The sequence below is a fragment of the Durio zibethinus genome, chromosome 3 (genome assembly GCF_047325235.1).
Source record: "Durio zibethinus cultivar Kanyao isolate XHJ-2024 chromosome 3, ASM4732523v1, whole genome shotgun sequence".
NCBI lineage: Eukaryota > Viridiplantae > Streptophyta > Magnoliopsida > Malvales > Malvaceae > Durio > Durio zibethinus.
The window spans coordinates 6,845,629-6,869,510 of record NC_143164.1 but is presented as its reverse complement, the minus strand read 5'-3'; the positions used below and the strand labels follow the sequence as shown (position 1 = coordinate 6,869,510).

Sequence of the window (23,882 nt, the reverse complement as noted above, 5' to 3'; positions counted from 1 at the left end):
TGTTTTGTTTTTTACACCTCTTCAGTTCACGGCTCCAACGATGTCTGCTTCCTCTTCCCCGGTGAAACACTCAAACTCTAAGCCACTAAACCCATTAGCTTCAAGCTATGAACCTCAATCCATTCCACCAATTGGTGAACCCCGTTATCCGCAAGATAAAATTTACCTGCCTCATCAGTTTCCTTTGGAATCGCATCATTCATATGAAGCTCCCTCACTGCTCCGGCAAGTGTCAGAACTTCAATCTGGAATATTTTTACACCACCTTGTGTCGCTTGACTTCTGTCCCTATCCTAGCTTTGGATATTGTTCTCCAGGAACATGGGATAATAAGGGAGGGTGTTTAAACCTATATGACTCAGAAAAACAGCCACATCCATGGAGTAAAGTGTTCCATAGGCCAGAATCTATTCCATATAATGGGATAAACTATTGGTCTGAGAGGATCGTTAAGAAAAAGAAGAAAGGTAAATGGGGGTTTATTCCTCCTAGGTTGAAGCCACCGAGAGAGTATCCCATGCATAGCCGAGGGGTTTGGGTCAAAAAAGAGGATGCTGAGAAGATCAAAGCTTCTTCGGATGTTCCTTTATTGCCTCCTGTAACCGATGAGAAACAGACAAAACTTGATGGAAAGACTTCTGTCATGATCAAAAACGTTCCTAATCACTTCCAGTAGTTTCTCTTTCTCTTGTGCCTTTTTTTTTATTTCTATTTTATTTATTCTCTGCAGGGTTTCTATTTTCCCTTATGTCTTGCCATACATGGTTCAGCTGCCATGAACCCATGATTTATCTTAGTTCTCTGGATTTTGTTTCATTTTCCAGATTCGGTGTCTTTTGCTGGTTACTTTAGCCACTGTACATGACCCATCTCTTTCACCATTTTTGAGTTTCTCTGTGTTTGTTATAGGTTGTTTGTCCATGGCGGTCAAGTAACACTTCCTTTTCTCTCTCCATCTCTTTGTCTCAGTTTTTTTTTTTTTTTTTTGCCACGTTTCACCTGGGAATGGTCTGCATAAGCTGGAAGAAGAGAAGTCAGTGTTCCCATTGGTTCTTCAGTTTTGTTTGCCCCTTTTGTAGTCTGTACCTGTACGGAAGTAATTTTTGTGTGAAAATCTCTTTAATTTTCATTGGAAATGTTCATTTTCATGTATGGCTTTTCCAAACATGCATGGCACATGTACTCTACATTGATGCCATGAAAACGTATCGCATCACATCAAAAGTTAACACCATGAATGTAACTGCATGTACATGAACATCGACTTCTAGATGCATCAGGGTTCTATGTTACCATTGATACATAACTCCTTTTGATAAATGAACAGAAGGGTTGATTTGCAGCGCATGCTGGATTATCACTGTCGGACTGAAAATAGAAAAGCTCAGCCAGGGTCTAATTTCTGTAAATCTGCATATGATTTCCTATATCTGCCCATGGATTTTGGGTAATTAATCTCTATTATCATCTTTGCCTCTTCTCATTATTTGTTTTCCTCTTATTCTACTCTATATTATTTGAGCTTAAAAATTATGGCGTTCTGATCCAACCGGCTACTGACAATTTTTTCTAGGTTTCATTTAAATTTGGGATTTGCATTTGTCAATTTCACAAGTGCTGTTGCTGCATTAAGGTTTTATAGAGCCTTCAACAACGGAGAATGGAGCTTTGGAGATAGTCGGAAGAAAACCTGTGAAATTGGTATTGCGAAATTCCAGGTAAGATTTGCCATTTTCCATTTAAAGGGTCTTCTCCTTTCTTTTACCCCTCTGTTCTCTTTGACATAGTTGTGTAATGCGATGAATTTTTTTTTTCACTCGTAAGTTTTTCAATCTCTTTTCACGTTAGGGGTTGATTGATTCATACCATCGTCTCTTTCATTTTGATTGAAATTCTCCAGGGCAAAGATGCTTTAAGGGAACAATTTCGGAAGTCATCCTTCCCATGTCATACAAATGAGTACTTGCCGGTGGTCTTTTCCCCTCCACGGGATGGTTTCAACAGCTCTGGGCCAACCCTTGTTGGCAGACTCACCCACGTAATTGAAACTCCAAAAGATCAAAATGTTATGATCATGACCAAAAGGAAGAAGAAAAAAGCTTGAATCCCTTTTAGCCGCCCCGGGTGTATATTCAGGCTCTCTTTTATTTAGGTATATTAGCTTCGTGATGGTTAAACTTTTGCTCGAGAACCTTCGGCAATGGTGCAGATGAATTTTATGCATGTTAGTTCGGTAAGATGGCCCGTGTTTTCATTCTCTCCCCAGATGAATGTCATGTTCCAGAATCGGGGGTGAAATGAAAACATAGACCTGTTTTCCAAATTTTTTCTCTTGAAAAAAATCAGAGCTGTTTCCTTTGTTTTCATTGCCCCCCTAGGTGGATTATGGCGGTTGTTTTGGTGTTGAAACTCTAGGGTGAATTGGAAATGCGGATTAGGGTTTTTAATATTTATAGTTTGTATGATCTATGGAAACTGCTTTTCTTTTCTTCTTTTTTTTTTTTTTTTTTTGAGGCATTTGGATGCCTTCCCGTATATGTAATGTTGTTATATGGTATTAGCATGTTTCTTACTTTCAGAAATCCAATTTTTTGGGCAATTTTTTGCCCTGTAGTTTGATCATATGGTTGATGACTTGATGCCATGAATTCTTTTTATTATATTTGTTTTGAGAGATGGTCTTTTTCTCCTTTCCTGTAAGGGAGCCCATTTGAACTGTGTTAGTCCATTTTCAGGTTTTTGCCCTCTCTTGTCTATCGCATAACGTTTCCACTTCCATGAATTCAATTTATTTTGCTTAAAGCTGTCATAGTGGAGGTGCTGTTACTTTCTAGCAGTTCTTTGCAGGGGTGCGGCAATGCAATGCTGCTGCTGATTGCTGGGATGTAACATTCGTAAATACTTTTAAAATATAGGCGTGTTACATTGCTTGGATTTTTTTTTTTTTTTAAGGCTTAGTAGAATCAAAAGATGATTGACAATGGCTGACAGAGTTAATTTTGTACCTTTTGCTTTCCATTTACTTAGCTTGAAAAATAAGAGCATTAATAATAGTTGTAAAGTCGCCAAACAAATAGGATATGAGGTCTAGTTCAAAGGCTTCATTTAGTTATTTTAGGACATGAATTCTGACAAAATTAAGATTCAATCCTTGTAACTTTTTCTTTCCCTATTCCCCTCGGATTTTGACCTCTTGGATAACAAATAAAATCTGCCAAACAAAACTATAATAGGGTTGAGTATTGACTTGTTGTAGTCGGGTATGCTTGTACTGCTTTGAAACCGTTAAATTTTAGATTGTTGAGTGTGCTCTTGTACCTCTAAGTATGGTGTTGGTTGTAGTAGATGTGGATAAATTTATCTCGGCTTTATCAGCTATTCAGCTTTACTTCACTGTAGTAATAGCTGCCTCAGAGGCACGGTGAAGCCATGATTATTACAGGTTCCACTATTCACATTTTTTTTAAGAGCATTATGCTCTAAAGGCCTGGACGGCCTGATTGTCAGGATGATCGATATCTGAAGCCCTTCCTTTTCGCACGTTTGGTTCAGCCATGGGAATGGGAAGGATCTTTTGGAATTGTTTGGGGATGATTGAAAATTATTCATTGAATTATTGCGTGAATGAATAGCTTTTTCCCCTGCCTCAGTCTTATTTCCTGATCATGGGACGGGATGATATACTTTTGGGGCTTGTTTGATGGCCCCGAAGAAAATTAAACCGAATGGAAGACTGAGCAGGTGAAGGAACGGGTTTCAAACCCACTTCGAAAGCACAATGCCCTGAAGATGCTAAATAACTGCCTAGAAGCTGCCATTTTGGCACTCCAGGAGACACATCAAGGACAAGACATTCAATTTAAGCTCGGCTATATTTTTTTAAAGTAAGAAGATAAAAATAAAAATAAATACTGTAGTAAAAACATCAATCAAACAAAGCTTTAGAGATTTCAAAAATGGATTATTAGTAAAAATAATAGAGTTTATGGGATAATAATAGTCACTTGCATCGACACAAATTTCTTGAACTTCCATGAAGTAAATATCAAGCATTTTTTTTGCAGTTCAATCACAATTCTTGTGAGCAGAATAACTTTATTGTCCTCATTCTAAACTAATCATTTTATACATATTTTTTTGGAAATTTCAATTCACCAACACATTTTTTCATAATAATACTAAATATTTACAATATTTAAACTATATTTTTCTCATAATACTTTTAAGCATATTTTTTTCAACACAACTTTTTTCATCCACAACAACAATGTTAAACTAGACCTAAGTTGGTTTTCAGACCAAGACATGAGGATGAAGTCATGAGGCAATTCATATGCTTTCCATAAACATATAAAGTTGAAAGGTGCATCCGATCTTATAGAGATTGCAAATCACAATTTGACATCAACACAGGAATGATCAAATCATATTGTACTACAATGTACTTATTTCAAAACCAATATAACAATCATGTAATCACTTTACGAAAATAGAACCAATTAGATTTACGAGGGGCTCGGCAATAGTAACCCTCTTACCCTTCAAAGTCCGACAGTTGTTTTTCGTGTGCTGTCCTCTACAAGGCAATCCCTGAATATGGCGAACCCCTCTGTAGCACCAAATCTCCTTCAATCACCTTATATTAAGAGCATTGAACCGCCTCTAAAAAAAATGAAATAGCTTAGTGAATATTTACAGTTAGAGCTCTTGAAACAGGACAAGCAGGAGAATGAAAATTACCAAGTCGCCTTCAATCATATACTTGGAAACTTCATCACGAATCGTAATGAGTTCTTCCTCGGACAAATCTTTGGTGATTGTGTTTTCCATTTGGAGATCACAGAGAATTTTTCGAGCCCTAGAGCGACCGATCCCATGGATGTACTGATGAGAGAATTCCACTCTCTTATTGTTTGGAATTTCCACTCCTCCAACACGAACGCATTCTATGCTTGGACTTCCATACTAAATGATTTCAAAACAGAAAACATAAAAAAAACCAACATTAAGAACAGTAAGCTAAGAATTTCGTTTCGAAAGTTCAAAACACTAAACCCTAAACCAACATTAAAAAAGGTACAGCTGAACTATGAAAAAGCACAAACTTTTGAATTCTACATTTGGAGTATGATTAAACTTTTTCAGTTTCAATCACCAACAAAGCATCTAAAATTCTGAATACTAACATTTCAAACACATGGAACCTTACTTTGCGCAAACCCTATAACAATTAAGCCTAAACAACAATCAAACAAATCGAATTAATTTCTGTTTTCGAAAATTTAGGACAACAGTATGGAAAAAATTGGAAAGCAATAATGAGATTTCAGGTTCTTCTTTCTATTCTTTTTTAATTGAGTGAAACCTAAACAGAGGGCGAAGCAATTAAATGAAATAAAATTGGCAAAAAAAAAAACAAAAACGAAAGTAGGAAAATCCAGAAATGAATGAAATAAGAAGGAATTTACCTTTAAGGGGTTTGAAACTGGAAGGGAAACAGTCTTAGGGAGAGAAAGAGAGCGTGTTTTGTTGCCTATAAAGGAAATGAAGGTGCTACGGGCATTGCCAGGCTTTGCGCCATCTTCCTTTCAGTTTTCTCGTTAACGGAACAGAGTGAAAGGACTATAGATCAAGAAGGTGTTACTAACTTTTCTACTCTATCCTCTTCTCTAAATGGGGGACGTCAAAGGTACTCGCTCGAGTAAAAATGGAAATAAACTCGCTACCTTATAATTGCCACTTTGACATGGGCCTAAAATGAGGTTTAGCCGGCGTCATAGCTCATAAGGGGATATCAGCCCAAAATTAAATTTCTTCAGTAGGAAATAGAAATGGATCATTATCCGTTCCTCTTAAATGGCCCGGCCCAAGACTGAATTCAATTGTCATGCAGTCTAAATTTTTAATTCAACAAGTCAGACTAAAAAATTAATACTTATCCCTTTTTTTTTAATGAGTTTTTTTTTTTAATATAGAGGTATATATTATTTATTAATTTCACTTATGAAATTAAAATATTCACTACAATGAATGCAATAATTTCTCTTTTAATAATACAGTCAATAGTATCCCAAAGTTTGTCTCGACCCATTCTACTCCATAAGAGATTTTAAAGTTGCACCCCACATTCCTTGGATGCATACATGTATAATCCATTTAATTATATCCCAAGTAGTCTATGCTTTATAGCTTTACTAGCAATTGAGCTCAAATAAAAAATCATTATCCCATTTAAATTCAAGTGTTTGAATCTTCAAAAAAAAGCTCCAATAGGCTAATTATGCCTTTGATTCACAGCCTCGACAGCAACAAAATTGTCTAGCTCATAGATGTTGGAGATTCATCTTTCTTTCCATTTGACCATTTCAGTGTTTTCAGCTGTTTTCAGCAGTTTCAGCACCAATATCAGTAACCTAACTTTGAGTTATAAATAATACTAATAATCTACACAAACTGTTCTTAGAAAATAAAAACATTGGAGTATAATTTAACGATTTGAAGCTATGGAGAATTTATTGTTAGGAAATACTTGGATTTAATTATAGAAATTAGAGAAATAATTATAAGTATTAAAATTCGAATTTTAAAATTATTAAATATTATTTTTTAAAAATAATTATTTAAATAAACTGAATTAATTTTGATATTTATTTTCATACGTATACCATTGGAATCAATCGGACACAAAGTATACTACTCAAACCCTGCAAGTGTTGCAAATTTCAATACCATAGGAATAAATTGGATGGAGCAGTTAAGCTTGAACCGATGATGATGTTGAGAGGATCAGTTACCTATTGGGGTTTTCATTGGAGTATTATACTCTACGTAAGAAACCAACTCCTTTTGCATGAAACAGCAATTTTAGTTTCCGAATACGATCACACACAAATGTTATTTGGTTGACTGGAGCTTGGGTCTCATGATCTGGAAAATCACATAAGATGCATGTCTATGAATCCCTTCAAATTGATTTATAACATTTTCCAAATAAAAAATATATATACCTCTTTCTAGGTGATAATAATTAACAAAGGTAATAAATGAACTAGGTTGCTGACGTGGCAAACACTTCATTGCCACGTAGGAACAAGGAAGCAGCAGAAGCATCCACAAACCAAACGACGTTTCCATGCTGAGGCGAGACCATTTTGGCTGGGTGTGATCTAATGGGCTTTTGGCCCACCATTGCATCCATAAAAGGACGCGCCAGATCCATACCCGACGCCACAATCGCCACGTTGGCAGCAGCATTGATGACGGGGAGAGTGAGGGTCACGCTTTCCGTTGCAGCGTCTTTAGAAACACAAGCAACCCACTGAGAATCTTCTTCCAACACCGGGTGATTAGAATAAAGAGATGCCACGTGGCCGTGGGAACCTAACGTCAGGAGGACAAGATCGAATCTGGGACAGTCGCTTGATGGAGATACTTGAACCGTTCGATTTTTCACTTGTTGTCTGATGGAGAACTCATAGCCACTGGCCGCTGACTCCCCCGAGACACCGTGACTCACTGAGATAACGTGCGCTGGCAGTAAAGGAACCTGTATTAAATTCGTAAATAATTAAAATTTAATATTAGATATATTAAAGTCAATATTTTTTTTCTAAATTTCGTGAAACCAGTTAAAAAAATATTACAAAATAAAACAAAAGGAATAATTTATCACATTTTTTAAACGTGACAAAATACTTTAATATGATACGAAAATTATATTAAAAAATAAAAATTTTATATAAATTTAATAAAAATAAAATATTTTATATTCAATATACCATTACAAGATAATATTTTATATATATTACACTCAAAATAAATAAACATAAATATATAAGTTATTTCTCCGTGAAAATTGGACGGAGAAAAGGACAAAGGGGCTGTCAATTCTTAACACTTTTTGCACACTACACGAGTTTAAACCCAGCCCTCCCACCCCGTGTTCAAACGGCCAGCCATAAATGCCCAGTTTCTGATTGCTCAAAGACAACAACAATTCCAAACATAAGGATACTAACCAAACATTATTTAATTCAAAATTATCGTCGAACTTCGTCAATTAATCCTTTATCTCCTCTCAGTTTTACAGTTTACTACTATAATAATCCAGCTCATTACCGAGAAATAACATATATTCAAAGGGAAATTAAACAGAAAAAAAAAAAAAAAACCTTGGAGATGAAACATTCTTTGGCTTGCCAATAGAAGCTATCAGGGTGGCGCTTGGCGACTACGTTCTCCTCCGCCCAAAAAACATGCCATTTCAACCAGTCCACTACTCTCAAGAACGGTGCCTTGGTCAGTTTCCTACATTACAAAATCATGCATGTAATTCTTCATTCTTCATTCTTCAAACCAAAAAAAATAGGGTAAAGAATGCAAATATTAATGAATGTTGCATGCAAAAGTTTATACAGACCCTAAACGCTTTGGTATGTCTCCTCCAGACAGAACAAGAGAAAAAGAGCCTCTCTCTTTCACAGCAGATTCAGCAACTTGAAGCACATAGTCAGCAAGACCTGACGACAGCTCCTCACTACTATCAAATAGTCTCAACTCTGGCGCTTCTATCTTCTCCATTGCCACTCCAACGTAATTACTTCTCAACAAATAACTTACCAATTTATACTAGCTTCAGGGAGTCGAGAGATAGAGAGAGAGAAATGTATTTGGGTATTTAATTAATTACAGTAAAGCACATGAATTGAAAATGATGCAGGCTTTCTTCACGTATCTTGAAGAAATGGGATAAACATTAAATTACCAACTTTTTCCCACCATAAAGAAAGGAGCATGCGAAACCCTAGCTAGTTGTTATCATTTAGCACTAGGATTCTCACTTTTAAATTACGAAACAGCCCCTTGTCGGTTCTGAAGATTTGATGTTGTTCTGGGGCAATAAAACACGTGTTGCTTCTTGTTTGAAAAGTTTGACTGTAGTTGGATAAGTATGAACTTACTGGGGAAATGGACAGCAGTTAGTGGTCGGCCTGTGTCAGGACCACGACCACCAAACCCATTTAGTCCTATCACCCTTCAAATCTATGGAACCACAAAACCCAGGGCAAATCACCATTTTCCAATTGGTGGGTTTAGCTCAAGCTCCTCGTCAGTCCTTTCTCAGTTTCTTCACTCTTGTGTACATTGGCTTGGGTTTTTCTTTGTTTTACTTTCCGATGCGAAAATGATCAAGATATTAAAATAGAGAGAGGGGCTACCGGCTCTAGTTCGTAGTTAAAATTGGATTGGAATTCATATTTTTGTATACATTCAACAACAAAACTTAATTTAGGCTAAGGGATAAAAAAAAAAAAAAACAATAACGGTAGACTACTAAAATTTTGAGATTCAATATTATTATAGTCTTTTTATTTTGTAACATATTCCATAATGCTATAAAAATATGATGTTTCATTAGATGACTTTTAACCATATTTTACATCATTTAAGTATTTTTGGATAACTATTCCATCTGTCAGCATACTGCCTAAACATTTATATTGCGTTTGGTACTAAGGAAAGAAGAATGAAAAGGAGAGGATTGACGGAAAAATTGCTTTATTTTCATGGTTCCCTTCATTCGGTAGGAGAGATATAAGAAGAGAGAAACAAAAAAAAGTGGGTGGATTTACACTTTTTTTTTTTGGTGGATTCAATTCTTTAAATAAGTGAAAAATGTTTATTCAATTTAAATTAATAATTTTATTTACAATTTTATACATAACCTCTTTCTTTCTTTATATTTTGCATTCTTTATATCAAACACAAATGACAAAAAAAAAAATCCCCTCCTTAAATATTATTAATGTAATCATGACAATTAAAGAAAAAAAAATGAAATCACGTGAGAGAATTATTTTTTTTAGTGTAACATAATTTAAATTATTTTTGCAAATTAAAGAAAACCACGCTTGCTATGAGCAGTGTTGTAGTTGTGTAAATTGTTTAATGGTGTATAATTTTGCACTAGTTAATTATTAATAGTTAACTTAGTGAATCAGGTGGTGAAGAGAAGATTCAAATGTACGTGGCGCCAAGTCCAACCACCAAAAACAATAAATGGATGAATTATCAAATTGAGTTTTGTCTTTTGGATGGATGCAAAAGATAAATAAATAAATAAATGTGTCCATAAATATTGGTACTGTGATACTGTCTACTGCGCGAGCCCTGGCCAGCAAGCCAGGTGAACAGTAAGCCTATATGTACATAGTGACAAAAAAAAAAAGGGGCTGCCTCTGCCTATACTTGTTGTATCCTAAGTAGCTTTTGCTTTGGATACAGATAAGGCTGAACAAGTACGAAGTAAGTGATATTCATATCTTTTAAGTACTCCTTTTATCCTCGATCAGTTTCTTCGATTAATCCCACACAAATAATTTGATCGACACGGGACAGAGAAAACAATTGCCAGGTAATCCTTGGTTTCCTGAAGCAGTGGAATACATGGCTGATATTATCATAGTGGAGAATTGCACATCTTCTTTCAAAAGAAAAAGCTTCCAATATTACTGTGTGACATGCAGGAACAGTTGGTCACTTCTATTAAACAAAGTTCATGTTTTTATTTATAGTAAGAGAAATACTAACATAGAGGACTTTTGCTAGCATCTGATCTTGAGTTCTTGTTCCCATATGCATGGAAATGAAAGCTCCCAGCAGAGTCTTAGATAGAGTAAAACATGGATTTGGTTTCGTTAATACCTACAGGAATTGAAGTTGGAGATTAATCTAGAGGAGGGAATTAACTATTAGTTTGAAGTCATCCAAGCTAACAGCTCCATCACCATCTGCATCCATGGAAGCAACAACATCTTGGCAATCCTCCAGGGACAATTCAATTCCAAGGTTCCCCATAACTTCATATAACTCCGTTGCTGTCAGAGCTACATCCCTATCAGCATCAAAAGCTTGAGAAGCGCTTCTGAGAAATTGGGCAAGGTCCCCAAGTGCCATGTCCTTTGTGTTCATGTCCAGGAACTCTTCAATGCTCAGCAATCCATCCTTGTTAGTGTCTCCTTGTTGCATCATTTCCCTTACATCTTGTTCGCTAGCGTTGTAACCGAGCGAACCCAGGATTCCACCCAGCTCTGCAGCATTGATTGCGCCATCATTGTCTGCATCAAATGCTCTGAATGCCTCCACCAGGCTTAGGACATTGCTCAGTGTCTCAGTTTCTGCAGACAGAGACGACCCCAGTTGAGCCATGTAGCTTATAATTAAATTCACTATTCAACTTACCTTTGCCTAAGCTCCTTGCTCATCCCTTCCTATAAATAACCAGTGGAAAGCAGTGGATCACATTTTCTTTTTTGGCACGGTGGTACCTTTGTGTCGACATAAAGTTGAAGCGAAAATAATGTCAGATTCTTATGCTTAAAGGTGCCTTATCCTGGGAATTTTTGGCTCCCAGCTAAATACTTCTTGCTTTCTAGGATTCTTGATAAAATAATATAAGCAATATTCAATTTTACAATAGTGACACATCCAAGCAGGAATCATTCTTTCTGAGAAAAACTTAGAAGAATAACAAAATATCCTTTGATTTCATGCTTCAAAAATCAGGAAAACTGGTAAATTTATAAACTAAACCCCCACACTGATGCAGAAGATCCTGCAAGATGGACAAACAAATTTTTGGGGAGAATGGATATTGGGTCACAAAATCAGAAATTTTAAACTGGTTATTACGTCGGAAGCGCGGGTCTTCGGCCGAAAGTAAAAGGGCCGGGGGAGTCGAAAATGAGACCCACCTCTCGATTAAAAAGGGTTTTCAATTTTTCATAGTGGCTTGAGGCTCTTAGCACACATTTCTTGGATTTGGCACCCTCACTTCGGGCAAAAAAGGTTCAGTCAATTGGACTGGCTTTAACTGAGAGGAAGGTTAAACAGTGGGTTGGACTTTACATTTTTTTTGGGCTAGAGCTTGGACGCAAGTCAATATTTTACGGAAATTTAGTGGTACCCAGCGGTGTTAATGAAACAGAGAAATGGGCAATGCAAATTTCTGACCTTGAGCAAATGGGGTGAGCTGAAAAAATAAACTATTTCTATATTATAAACCTGGCCTATTTTACATCAATACCTAAGTTCCATCCCCTTGACTTCGGAACGCAAAACGCTCAATTCCAATACAAGGCCATATATGATCAAATATTCTAACAAAAGACAAAAAATGAACACTATATCACCAAAGATCCAAATGATTTCAAAAGGGTCAAAAATCACATTCCATAACAGTCTTCAGTGTATTTAATTTTACCTATTAGATTAATACAAGAATGGCTACAACCCTTTTTTATTTTAATAATATGGTTTGGGTTTGTAATAACAACAATAATATACTAAATCTTATATCACATACACTGAGTCGACTATATCAAAAATTAAATAAGAAAATTAAGTTAAGTTGTAATTTAAATCTTTTTGCATTACTTATTTCTGTCAACAACCACATTTTCATTTAATTCCTTAATCATCATATTGTTTTTTATTTTTTATATACATATCTTTCGTACTCTATCTCTAAATATTTTGATCTTTCCTAAATCTAGAAACTCAATTATCTTAACTAATGTATAGTTAGGCTTACATTTCACATGTTTAAACTATTGCAAATGACCTTTTCTTATCTTCTTTTCAATTTGGACTATCCTAATTTTTCTCAAAATTTTTCATTTTTGATTTTATCTTTTTTAGTTTTACCACACATCCATCTAAGCATCCTTATCTCCGTTACATTCATTTTCTTCTCATGTTATTTCTTAACAGCCCAACACGTAGTTCTATATAATAATGTAGGCCTTATAGTTATTTTATATAATTTTACTTTTTAATTTTAAAGGTATGTTACGATCACACAATACATTCGACAGACTTCACCACCTTGTCCATCTTGTTTGAAGATTTGGGTTTGTAACATGTAATTATAATAAGAAATTCAAATTTTAATTCAATTAATTTATTTAATTACCTATAAGAAGTAGCATTCAATAAGTTTGTAGTTCGAATCTTAGTATTTGTGTTCACGATCATTTTTCCTATCCTCAAACTACAACTAGAGGTTAAAAAAATTGAAAAAATTGAAAGAAGAATCAAAACTACAATATTCTATTTGTTTTATATCAGATTTTTTATCCAATTATGATTAAGTTTAGGTATTAAGTGTATATATTAAGTTTAAATTAGATTTTAGATTAAAAAGTGAAAAACCTTATCATGCATAATTATATATTTTTATTAATATATTTTTTTTAAATTTTATAAAATAAAAATAATTATTTTATATCTAAATATATTAAAATATATTAAAAATCATATTAAAAATATATAAAAATTAAATTTAAAAACCATTAAATCAAAAAATAGAATTTGATTTGAATCGAATCAATTTAAAAAAAAAATGATTTGAATTTGAATTAAAATTTAAAAATTTATAATATTATATATTATCTAAAAAATAGAATAAAATTTGATCCGATACCACTTTTAGTTAGGGCCTCCTTTATTAAAAAAAATAATAATAAATAATGTAACTTACTAATTTTTGGTCAATTGTTAACCGGACGTCTGCGGGAGTTGGGAAAGTGACAGCACAAATTTGCTGTCCTTGGAAATTATCAAACGTTACAAGCTTCCACCCAAAGTCTTTAGATACCATTTCCAAATTGTGCGCACTTTCGTATCAATATTCTAATTTCTAGCCACTTACATTTGAACCAATTAAATTATCCTAAATGACATTTCAAAGATAAGTAGATAACAAAAATAATATATAGTCGGAAATTAAAAATTTATTAGCTATGACGTTTATTTCAGAAATTGGGTTTTTTTTTTTTTTCTTAAAATGAATAATAATTCTAATTACATTTTTCTGGAGGAAGATCAGGGGCTAAAGCCCATAGTTTCCCAAGCCTGTCTCATAGTCAAAGGCACTTTTAAGAAAAATTAAAGTCTTAAATGTTCTACTAAAATTTGCCTATCTACCAATTTTTTTTATTTATCATGGCACGGCCACACAAAGCAGTAATATATGGTTTACATATACATATAATAATAAATTTATTTTTTAACAAAGAAGGTTGTAATTTAAAATAAAAGTGAAAAATTTTCAAATATTAAGATTTAAATTTCAGATATATATAATATCATTTCTTAAAAATAGTTATATGAACAAATTAGATTAAGTTTTAGACTCATAATAAGATATTTCTTTGTCAACAAATTTTGTTTGACTGAAACTAGGAAAATGCTTGATTTGGATAGATGAATTTTCCTCAGCTAATACTTTGCAATCGCCCCTTGTGCCCCTTCACAATTGTTTCTTGTTTATATTCACCCCAGCTGACTTGAATTTCAAAACCATTATCAAAATCTTGTTGATTGATTCAGCATATGCGCATGTAATACTAACTGTCACGGACTCATGGTATAATTTCAAATGCTTTCTTAAATCTTTCTGTCCTCTTAACCAAAAGAATCATTTAGATTTGAGTTTAGGGGTTAGCCGACAAGGTTTCAAGTGATTGGAACAAGATTCAGTTAAATGTATAGCGACTAGTAAGTAATCAAGAGATTCCTGACAGGGCAGGTAAGTTCTATAAAAGGACTATTCAAAAGCAACAACATCCGATTAAAATATTTGAGATTCATGGGAGCTGCTAGAGATCCAGCAGTGAAATATGATGTAAAACAAGATCTTGGTACCATAAAAAAAGGAACAATCTATCTAGTATAAACCTTGTTGTTTAAATGGTATTTGACCATAGCACTCAAACTCAAGGTGAGAAACACCTTGAGATGATTTTCTGGTTTGATTCCCACTTGGTAATTGTAAGACTTGAAACATTTATAATTAAATATATGTAAGAGGTGAGAGACGAAAGATCTGAACAGTTAAAAGTGTGAATTGAAAAAAGACAAAAATGAGCAAGGGGCCAGGCCGATGTAAGGCGAGCGAGGGCGGAAACTAAGCAAAGATGACCTTTCAACATTCCAAGAACCAAAGGCATCCATTTACCAACTAATGGGTTGTTAATTTGGCTCACAGCAAGAGGAGCAGCCATGCATGCAGCTGCCTGTCGGTCGCGGCGATTCCCAAAAAACAACTGCTCTTTCCAGTGGACCCACGCTCTAATTCACGCTTACTTCCCCTATGCTGGCTCGTGGTTTTCTTTTGTGTGTGTGTGTGCGTGTGTGGTAGACGAAATTTCTAGTCTTTTCTTTTAACTGTTTTGATTGCGAATGATATCAAATGGTGTAAAATTCGAAAACCGTTTTGAGATTTTACTACTGTATCAGATAGATTGTCAGTGCCTAGTATAAGTGCAGTGCACTTCAATTGCTTTTTATAGTCGATGCATGAAAAGATCGTTGGCATTTTCTTCAATTGGGATCACAAAGGCAAGTTTCCCCACCCTCTTTTACTTTGTAAGAAAAATGGTTTCCAAGCCATAGGTGACCACCTTTTGCTTTGTTGCCTCTAGCTAAGGGGAAAATTGGACAATGTTGATGTATATTGGTCAATGCAAAATCTGTCAAATTATAAGGAGACACTTTCAAGCTTCATTTTTCATTTTCAGTAGTACGCGAATCATCTGCAAGTGAACTTAACTCCTTATCTGCATCCAGGATGGTTTAAAGAAGAAGCATTTCCATTTTCTGAAGGACAACTTATCATTTTTAGAAATTAATTTTTCATATAGAATGCCATGGCTCAAGATACCTGCCACGAAATTGCTTTTTTCTAAATATTACAAAAAATTATACTGTGAAGAAACCTATTGTGAAGTGATTGAGTACTTCTTTAATATAATCATTTGGTTGGTGAAATGGAAATCAGTCCATGAAAATAATGTCCAAATTAAACAAACCAATTGATAGAAGGAATTTTGTGTTCCAAGCTATCATTAATCTCTGTTTCCTCTTTATTGCTCAGTTCGAGAGATCCAATCATAAAATACATTTTTTTTTTATGATAGAAGCTATCCCACTAATCCCAAGTGCAGCCTTAATTAAAGTCAAATTAATTAATAGTTTATTTGAGGTACATTGCGGTTTGAGTTTTCAAAACTCACAAAAAGAAAAACTTTGACTTGATCGATAATTAATTTAATATCAAACACCGCTCACTATGAATATCTATAAACTAAACTAAAATTGTTAATTTGGGTTTAAAAAATTAATCAGTACTGTTTTAAAAATTACTACTACTATTCAGACCACATTGATGACGACAAAAAAATCACTAATTAAATAAACATTAAGTGGTAGTATAAAGTTGGATATTTCAGCCAAGACTTTGGAATTATTTTTTATGATGGAAAGATATTTACAAAGAACTTGATGCAAGTAGATTTTTTTTTCCTGTTTTGAACCGAACAACCTCCACCAGAGAAATATACTTCTAGTACTCAAATCGAGCTGTTGCTCAACATTGAAAAGAATAATAAAGAGAAAATTTGCTAAATCTTTCCTAGTAACTTTCTTTCTATTTTTTAAGGGAGCGTGCATCATAAAACAAATTAAAGAAAAAAAAAAAAGGGAATAATGCAAGGAATATAATAATATTCATATATACACAAACTTCATCATCCCATCCATCCTTTCCTAAAAAATCAACAAAGAATCCTTAACGTCATAGTTCATCTTCTCCAAATTAGGCTGCACAGCAAACTGAATCATTGGCGGCGGTCCACAAGCTAACGCAAGAGTGTCCTTGGAGCCTTCCGGGATGTGCTCTCTCAATATGCTTTCCGTGATGAAACCCAAGCTATATTCCCATCCTTCCCTGATTGATTCTCGCACCACGTACCACACCTTCAAGTGTTCATGCTTCTTAGCCCAACCGTCAAGATCTTCTTTCAACAAAATATCATCTTCGGTTCGGTTCGCATAGACTACATACATCTCTGTCTTATCCTCCGGGTCCTTCAAGATAGCTTGGATGACTTGATAAATCGGGGTGATCCCTGTTCCACCTGCCAACATTGCCAGCTTCTTGCCAAACTTGGTTTGGCCATGAACTAAAAAGTTGCCACGACCAGTGTATTCAATGTGACCCAAAGGACCCTTTACGTCTAGCAATGACCCTAGTGGCAGAGAGTCCAAATATTGTGACATGAGCCCTCCATTAGGGATTTTCGGGTGCACCCCTTTGAAATAAACCTTGACCACTAGATCAAAGTGGCCTACTTCATCAATGGTGCTGGTTGGGGTGTAGGCTCTGATGCAAAGCTTATCATCAATCGTGGCAAACAAAAATATGTGCTTTCCTACGGGCAATCCTAGCACTTGATCGTCGGATGGCAATGCAAATCTAAACAAACGAACGTCGTGAGAGATCGATCTCTTTTCGGCGAGTTTGCATGGGATTTTCTCATGTGGAACCAGCGCTACAGGTCTTGTGGGCGCAACTTCTTTCATAGGGGCTAAAAGGCTTACATTCGATGCCCCATGCAGGGAGTTATTAGGCGATGACATAGACGAGTCGGAAACATAACCCGTTGTGATCAACTCTCCGATTCGATAATCTTCTAACAGTTTCTTGGCTTTATCAGAGTGAATTGCGTCAAATTCTTCAGTGCAATCGGTTCCAGCATTGATCAAAATACTGTCAGCGCCACCAGGGTGATCCTTGAGGAACCGAGTGCAATCGTAGATGTGACCATGGACGACTATCCAAGCAGATTCAGCGGAGTTGTGTTTCTTGACTTCGGACATTGAAAATGTTTTGGAGGCAGTGTTCATGAAAGGAGATGAGATACTCTTCTTTAAGGTCGAGTTTGCATCGGTTGATTTTTCAAGGTGTCGTTCCTTAGCCATCCACCCACCGGATTGGTTGCCAGGCAACGTTGGGTGCTCGAAAACAATGCCGATTTCTCCTTTGTGCGGCTTGCATACGTTTGTTTTTACACGGAACCAGCAGTTGTTCATCATTCCCTGTCACATATGATTAAATTGAACCATTGACTTTTCCTTTAAACAAAATTAAATTACTTATTTTGCCAAAAGTTTTTGAAATTTTAGTTTATACCATAATATATTAGCTTGAGTTATAATTAGTTTGAAGTTGAAAACATTTTTGGCTTTTAAAGAAAAAAATCTAATTCTTTGTTTTTTTTTTCTTGTTTTTAGAACATATTAATTCTTTATGCTTTGAAAAATTTTCACTCAGGAGCAGATTATATTTTGGCCCTAGGAGTAATCCATGGGTGATATGAAGGAACACAATTCCACCAAGCACAAGGCACCAATGGCATCACCTGTCGTCTAGTTTAAGAGTGAGCAATGAATGAATCGATTTTAAAAAATTAAAAATTGATTTAATCAATTTCTTTAAAAAAATGAAATAGATCATTCTATTTTTAATAATAACAAATAACAGAATCAAAATAGATTAATCAATTCAATAAAAAAAAATCATATTTTTCATTTTTTTATTATTAATTTTCATTCAATAAAACTCATTTTATAATTTTGCCATTAATATCATATTTATCATTCTCAAACATATAAATAAAATATTTTTATATATGTGAATATTATATAATATTTTTTTAAAATTTATTAAAATATAATAATTAATTAATTTGATTGATTCAATTATTAATTTTAAATATAAAAAATCAGTTGAATTACATAATTAAATTGTTTTCTAATTGATCATTAACCAAATTAAACAAATACATCAAACCGATTTAATAAAAGTAAATATATTTCCATCAATTAAAACAATCAATTAGATCCCACTTTACTTATCTTTAGGTGATAAGGTTCAAATCAAATCAAATTCGATTTAATTTTTTATATAATTTATAATATTATAAATTTTTAAAATATGATACAAATTCAAACCTATTTTCCTTTTGAATTAATCTAAATTAAATTTTATTAGTTTTAATTTAGTTCATTTCCTCAAATTTTTAAATTTAAATTTTTTTATTTTTATGTATTATATTAATATAATTTTAATATATTTAAGTAACTTTAGATATAAAATAATTATTTTGTTTTACAAAAAATTAAAAAATATATAAATTAATAAAAATATATAATTTAATTTGATTCAATTTTTTTATTTTTTATTTTTTAATTCAAAATTTAATAAAAATTTAATATATATTTAAATCTGAACTAAATTAAAAATTATTCGAACCAAACCCAACGAAGAATACTAAAATTCTAAATCGATTCTCATTTATTAAAATTTTTTTTCTGGATCCTCGTTCTAGCCTAACCTTAATTGGCTGCGGTTACCGCCGCAACTGTACCTTTAGTCAGTTTTGACCACTTAATTAACACGTGTCAGAATTTAAATAGTTAATCAAGATTGATGAGACAAATCAACTTCCCTAGTACTGTAGAATATGCCGTAGTAAAAAAGTAGACGTTGTTAATTACTTACCATGACATTCCAAATGAGCTTCTCGGGCTGGGTGTTAAGGGTCTCATCCCAGGCTCGAACCGATATCTCTTTGGCTCCCAGCAGGTCAAGCACCTCCACCTCCAGCAACCAGAAGCACCAGCACCAGAATTTGCCATATTTGTTTGGCTTTTCAGGGTGGTCTAGGGTGCATACTTGCCACGTTTCACCACCGTCCATTGTAACCTCCACACGTGTCACCTTCTTCCCACCCCCTGTTTTCAATTTACACCAAAAAGCACCTTCAGTTTCACGACTTTTCTCAAAATAGCTGGAAGATTAATTCCCATTGCCCACAGGCACACAAGTTTCAGTCAAACAACTCGGCGTTTACATTTTTACCTTAAACATTTTTTTTTCTTTCTCTCTTGTGTTAGAACAGAAATTGGCATTTGATAAAAGAAAAAGAATTCTCTAAAGATTTTTCTCTTCAAGATTTTATAGGGTTCTTGAGATTTGGAACTAAACCACCAAAGCTTTTCCCAAAATGATAAGGAAAAAAGAACATTTTCTATCTATCCTATATTCTTATTCATGTGACGTCTAAAAGGCAAATGTTTTAAGGAAATTCCAAAGGAGATTATGTAACTCGAGCCAACAAACAAAAGAAGCTTTTCATATAAAAAAGAAAGATGATCAAATTAAGTTTTTTTTTACTAAAATCTACGACACATATGGATTCCCATCGATAGGCTGGAATTTTTTTGAATGCATTTTTCTTTCTATCTAATCTAACAAAAGATAGGGGGCATCTATTAGAGGGCAACCTATAATCTTTTCCAGTTTTGCAGTGGTGTATGGGACTCAGCTAAAAGCAAACCATGTCGGGGTCTTTTGTACGTACGGTTGAAAAGATTCCCCTTGAAAACAAAGAAAAAAAAGAAAAAAGTATCTGTCCAAAGAACTCACCAGAATATGCATAGCCTCTCAAAGTGTACGGCCTATGAGTGGTCCACGAGTTGATTGGCAAGATCTCTTCATGACAAGGCGTCGTTATCACCGAGTTGATGTTCAACTCATTGATGATGTATTCTGGCTTATACCACCAAGCTGCAAACATTACATCACCATTTTTCATTATCAATATTAGCATTTCCCATGCAAAATAATTTACTGCACTGTAAAAAAAATGCTACTTTTTGGGTACCTTCAGCGTTGGCTAGCTCTGCATCAACATGAGAAGGAAGTACTCTATTATCTTTATAGTGATAATAACTCTCGGATTCTTGGGTTGTAATGATAATTCTCTTCAGCCATTTCACCATTCGCCCACCGATGAACCCTGGAATGATTATCCGAACAGGGAAGCCATGATCGGGAGTTAAACGCTCACCGTTTTGCATGTAAGCTAAGATAATATCACGAGACGGGTCCATAGCAAACTCCTTCTTGATGCTAGTTCCATACTTGGACCCACCGCCACCCGGCAAATCCTCGGCCCCTTCAAAACACACATTGAAGGCCCCCTGTTTCTTGCGTAAGATCCCACATCGCTTGAGCACGTCGTGCAATGGTACACCTTTCCACACCGAAGTGGAAACCCCAGCAGCACCCCAATTGAAACCTATTGTTTGTTTGATCATATTTTGTTCTTTACGTCTGTTCCCAGCGCAAACCAAGGTAACTGGGAACTCGCGGCTTTGAAACTCGTTTACTAGTTGGTCCATGGTGAACTTCATCGGTTTTCTAACTAAACCGGTTACTTCAATGGTCCAGTCATCCCACGAAGCTTTTGGAACAGGACCATGGTTACGAACGTAGTGAAGAGGAACAGGGGTGATAAAGCCATGGTGCATGAGGCGGTTCAAGCAGGCTTCAGAGTTGAAAGGGTGTTTCCCCGTGAGACGAACCATGGAAGGATTACGCTTGATCCAGTTATCAGCGGTTGCTTCATCTCTAGTGTCCAAGATGGACGGTTCAAGCTCGTTGTTGGATTTGATAATCACGTCTGTGTAAAGGTTGATCTCATTTTCTTCATCTTCGCTGGAAGAGTCATAATCATCGTCGACGAAAACATGTTTCACAGGGCGGTGGGTTGGAGTTGAACCGGGTTTCAAGGGTGTAAAAACACCGTTCAAATCCGGTTCAAGGCACCTTATAAATTGTTGATTATCGACGGAAGACGTCATAATTAAGAGTTACTTGAAAAAAAGAAGAAAAAAAAAAACTCTTTTTCTTTCTCTCACTCTTTTTTTCCCTTCTTTTCAATCAATTTTTTCCTTTTTTTTTTTTCCTGGTTTTGACTGTGTTTCACTAGAAAGTGGAGGAACTGGGATTGGGTGAAAGAGTCTATATAGGCTTAGGCTGGTGGGGATAGTAATGTCTTGAGGGAAAATGGGGACCTCGACGATTGCATGATTGCGTTGTATATCTGGTTACATCGAAGGCTTTTGTTTTTCCTTCATGACATAAATAAATTGTTTACTTGATCTCCTTTTTTTATTCCTGAGAGAGAAATTTGCTATTGGTTTGGTTTGGTTTGGGGGGCGTCGCGTCAGCTGAAGTACATAGCCGTCGCTCGAGGGGCTGCGGTGGGTGAAGAGGGCTGTAGCCACACGATTATTTTCAGATGCCATCAGGCTAAATAAACATGCACCACTTATAATATATACTAAAATTTGGTTTGCTTTTTTTTTTTTTCAAAAAAATAATTAATACTATGAAACAAGAATTGTTGTCTTTGAAAATTTTCTTCAACATATCTGGAAAGTGAAAAATGAAGTATTAGAAAAAAAAATTATTTGCTTTTGAGAAGGGTCGGTTTTCTAGAAAACTTGGGGCCAAGGGATTTGTTTCTGTAAATAAAGCTAGGGTATCTTAATTAGTTAAACACTGGCTGGATAATAACTTTCCTGGAAGACAGAAAGTGTTGGTATCTGAGGATAAAAAGAACACCAATGTCATCACTATTATGACTTCGAATTCCAATAATTATCCATCAGAATAAGTGACGCTCGCACATACAGCATCCTTAAGAGTGCAAATGGCGTTCAATGGCATTTTCAAAGCTTGCTTAGACTACTTTCTTGTGTGAATTTACTGAGCTCAACCCTGTCCTGAGCTTTTGACTGACTGGGTCTAATAACATTAATTACTTTTAACGCAATTTTTCTCTTGTGGTTTAGATTGAGAAATTTTTTTTATTCATTTGAATAAAAACAAAAAAATTTTTAAAGGGTTCACTTAAAGTTTTTTTAAAAATTAATTAAAATATTGTTTTGTTATTAAAAACTATAACTCACAGTTGATATTATCAATTTTGATATATTAAAAAATTTTAAACTTTATCACTTTATATTGATAAATTTTTGTATTTTTATTACACTCAAATAAGTTATTAATCTTTAATTTGCACCTAAATAATTTTTTAAATATTTATTATATCCAAACAAATATTTATCTTTTAATTTATACTTAAATAAATGATTATTATAAATTAATTTTTTGTTTATAATAAAAACTTATTCTAATATAAATAAAAAATATATAAATTTATTTGAGTATAATAAAAATATGAAAATTTATTATAAGAGATAAAATAATTCAAAGACATTTAATATTTTAGTCATTAAAAAATAAATTATATAATTTAATAACTTTAAAATTTTAATTTCTGTTAGAGCACTCGTTAACAAAATAAAAAAAACAATTAACGAAAAGGTTAAAACTTACAAAACCCTCACCCTTTAACTTTTGCTATATTTATTGGATTGCATCTAAGTTCTACTCTCTTCAATGATGTTGAGAAAAAGGAAATATAAGTCTTTAATTAATTTTTTAAAATTAGAAAGATAATTAAGTGATTTGATTAGTTCATGGAAAATGTGACATAAGGTGTGCGTACATAGGATGTTCATATTTCTATTGAATTAATCGGACTACTAGCTGTACGGTCAAGAATATTTGTTTACATCACAAATCCTTTCTTATAAGCTATAACTTTTATATTAATTTAATATTATTAATTAATGATCAATAAGTAATTGATTGAAATGGTTAAAACTCATCTTTTTCGATGAAAAGATATTAAATTCGAATCTTATCGATGATTATTTATTGGGGTTATTTCGAATATACGACTTGTAATCATTTATTTTATACTATCGAGTATAGTATATTTTGTCCTGATTTGAAAGACTGAACAGCTTATCTATTTTCAAATTTTATTCTAACCCAAATGCTATTAATTAATAAGTTAATAAATTTGACACCATTTATCACTGTATTTTGATTTAATTGAAATTTATCATTATATTTTTATTTTTGGTATTTTTTATTCAGTTAAATAAAAAGCAAATATTTTGTTCATATATTTAAAATAATTTTGAATAAAAAATATAATATGAATATTCGATATTTAAATATACATCTAATGTGCCACATTAGGAAAAAAATATTATTTTTTAGCAATTTCATATTAAAATAAGTACATTTCAATATTAACTTATAAGAGGAAATT

General features: G+C 33.9%; 4 protein-coding genes and 1 pseudogene across 6 annotated transcripts; 1 reads left to right on the top strand and 4 right to left on the bottom strand.

Annotated features, from left to right (window-relative positions):
* Positions 1–40: 40 nt before the first annotated feature.
* Positions 41–3,031, top strand: LOC111299845 (uncharacterized). The gene is made up of 4 exons (XM_022895322.2): positions 41–672; positions 1,328–1,447; positions 1,574–1,718; positions 1,901–3,031. Exons 1-4 carry the CDS (start codon positions 41–43, stop codon positions 2,102–2,104), a joined length of 1,101 nt encoding a protein of 366 aa, XP_022751057.1. The 3' UTR covers positions 2,105–3,031.
* Positions 3,032–4,320: 1,289 nt separating this feature from the next.
* LOC111301597 (small ribosomal subunit protein uS13c-like) lies at positions 4,321–5,596 on the bottom strand (annotated as a pseudogene). The gene is made up of 3 exons (XR_016340893.1): positions 5,469–5,596; positions 4,741–4,965; positions 4,321–4,662 (listed from the first exon to the last, which is right to left on the bottom strand). The product of XR_016340893.1 is annotated as a small ribosomal subunit protein uS13c-like (transcript).
* A 469-nt stretch (positions 5,597–6,065) lies between these two features.
* LOC111301592 (putative 6-phosphogluconolactonase 2) lies at positions 6,066–8,762 on the bottom strand. Of its 2 annotated transcripts, XR_016340892.1 has the most exons (5): positions 8,420–8,762; positions 8,172–8,307; positions 7,008–7,546; positions 6,795–6,927; positions 6,066–6,378 (listed from the first exon to the last, which is right to left on the bottom strand). XR_016340892.1 is itself a non-coding variant. In XM_022897385.2 (3 exons), the coding sequence occupies exons 1-3, from the start codon at positions 8,578–8,580 to the stop codon at positions 7,049–7,051; spliced, it is 795 nt and encodes a 264-aa protein (XP_022753120.1). In that variant the 5' UTR covers positions 8,581–8,761; the 3' UTR covers positions 6,946–7,048. The 2 variants fall into 2 exon arrangements, 1 of the variants encoding a protein (XP_022753120.1); XM_022897385.2 differs by lacking the exons at positions 6,066–6,378; positions 6,795–6,927 and having other exon boundaries at positions 6,946–7,546; positions 8,420–8,761.
* Positions 8,763–10,540: 1,778 nt separating this feature from the next.
* LOC111301585 (putative calcium-binding protein CML29) lies at positions 10,541–11,257 on the bottom strand. The gene has a single exon (XM_022897372.2). The coding sequence runs from the start codon at positions 11,206–11,208 to the stop codon at positions 10,732–10,734; it is 477 nt and encodes a 158-aa protein (XP_022753107.1). The 5' UTR covers positions 11,209–11,257; the 3' UTR covers positions 10,541–10,731.
* Positions 11,258–16,286: 5,029 nt separating this feature from the next.
* LOC111297320 (nitrate reductase [NADH]-like) lies at positions 16,287–21,991 on the bottom strand. Its single transcript, XM_022892061.2, has 4 exons — positions 20,571–21,991; positions 20,333–20,473; positions 19,406–19,638; positions 16,287–17,940 (listed from the first exon to the last, which is right to left on the bottom strand). Exons 1-4 carry the CDS (start codon positions 21,550–21,552, stop codon positions 16,609–16,611), a joined length of 2,688 nt encoding a protein of 895 aa, XP_022747796.2. The 5' UTR covers positions 21,553–21,991; the 3' UTR covers positions 16,287–16,608.
* Between the last annotated feature and the right edge of the window lie 1,891 nt (positions 21,992–23,882).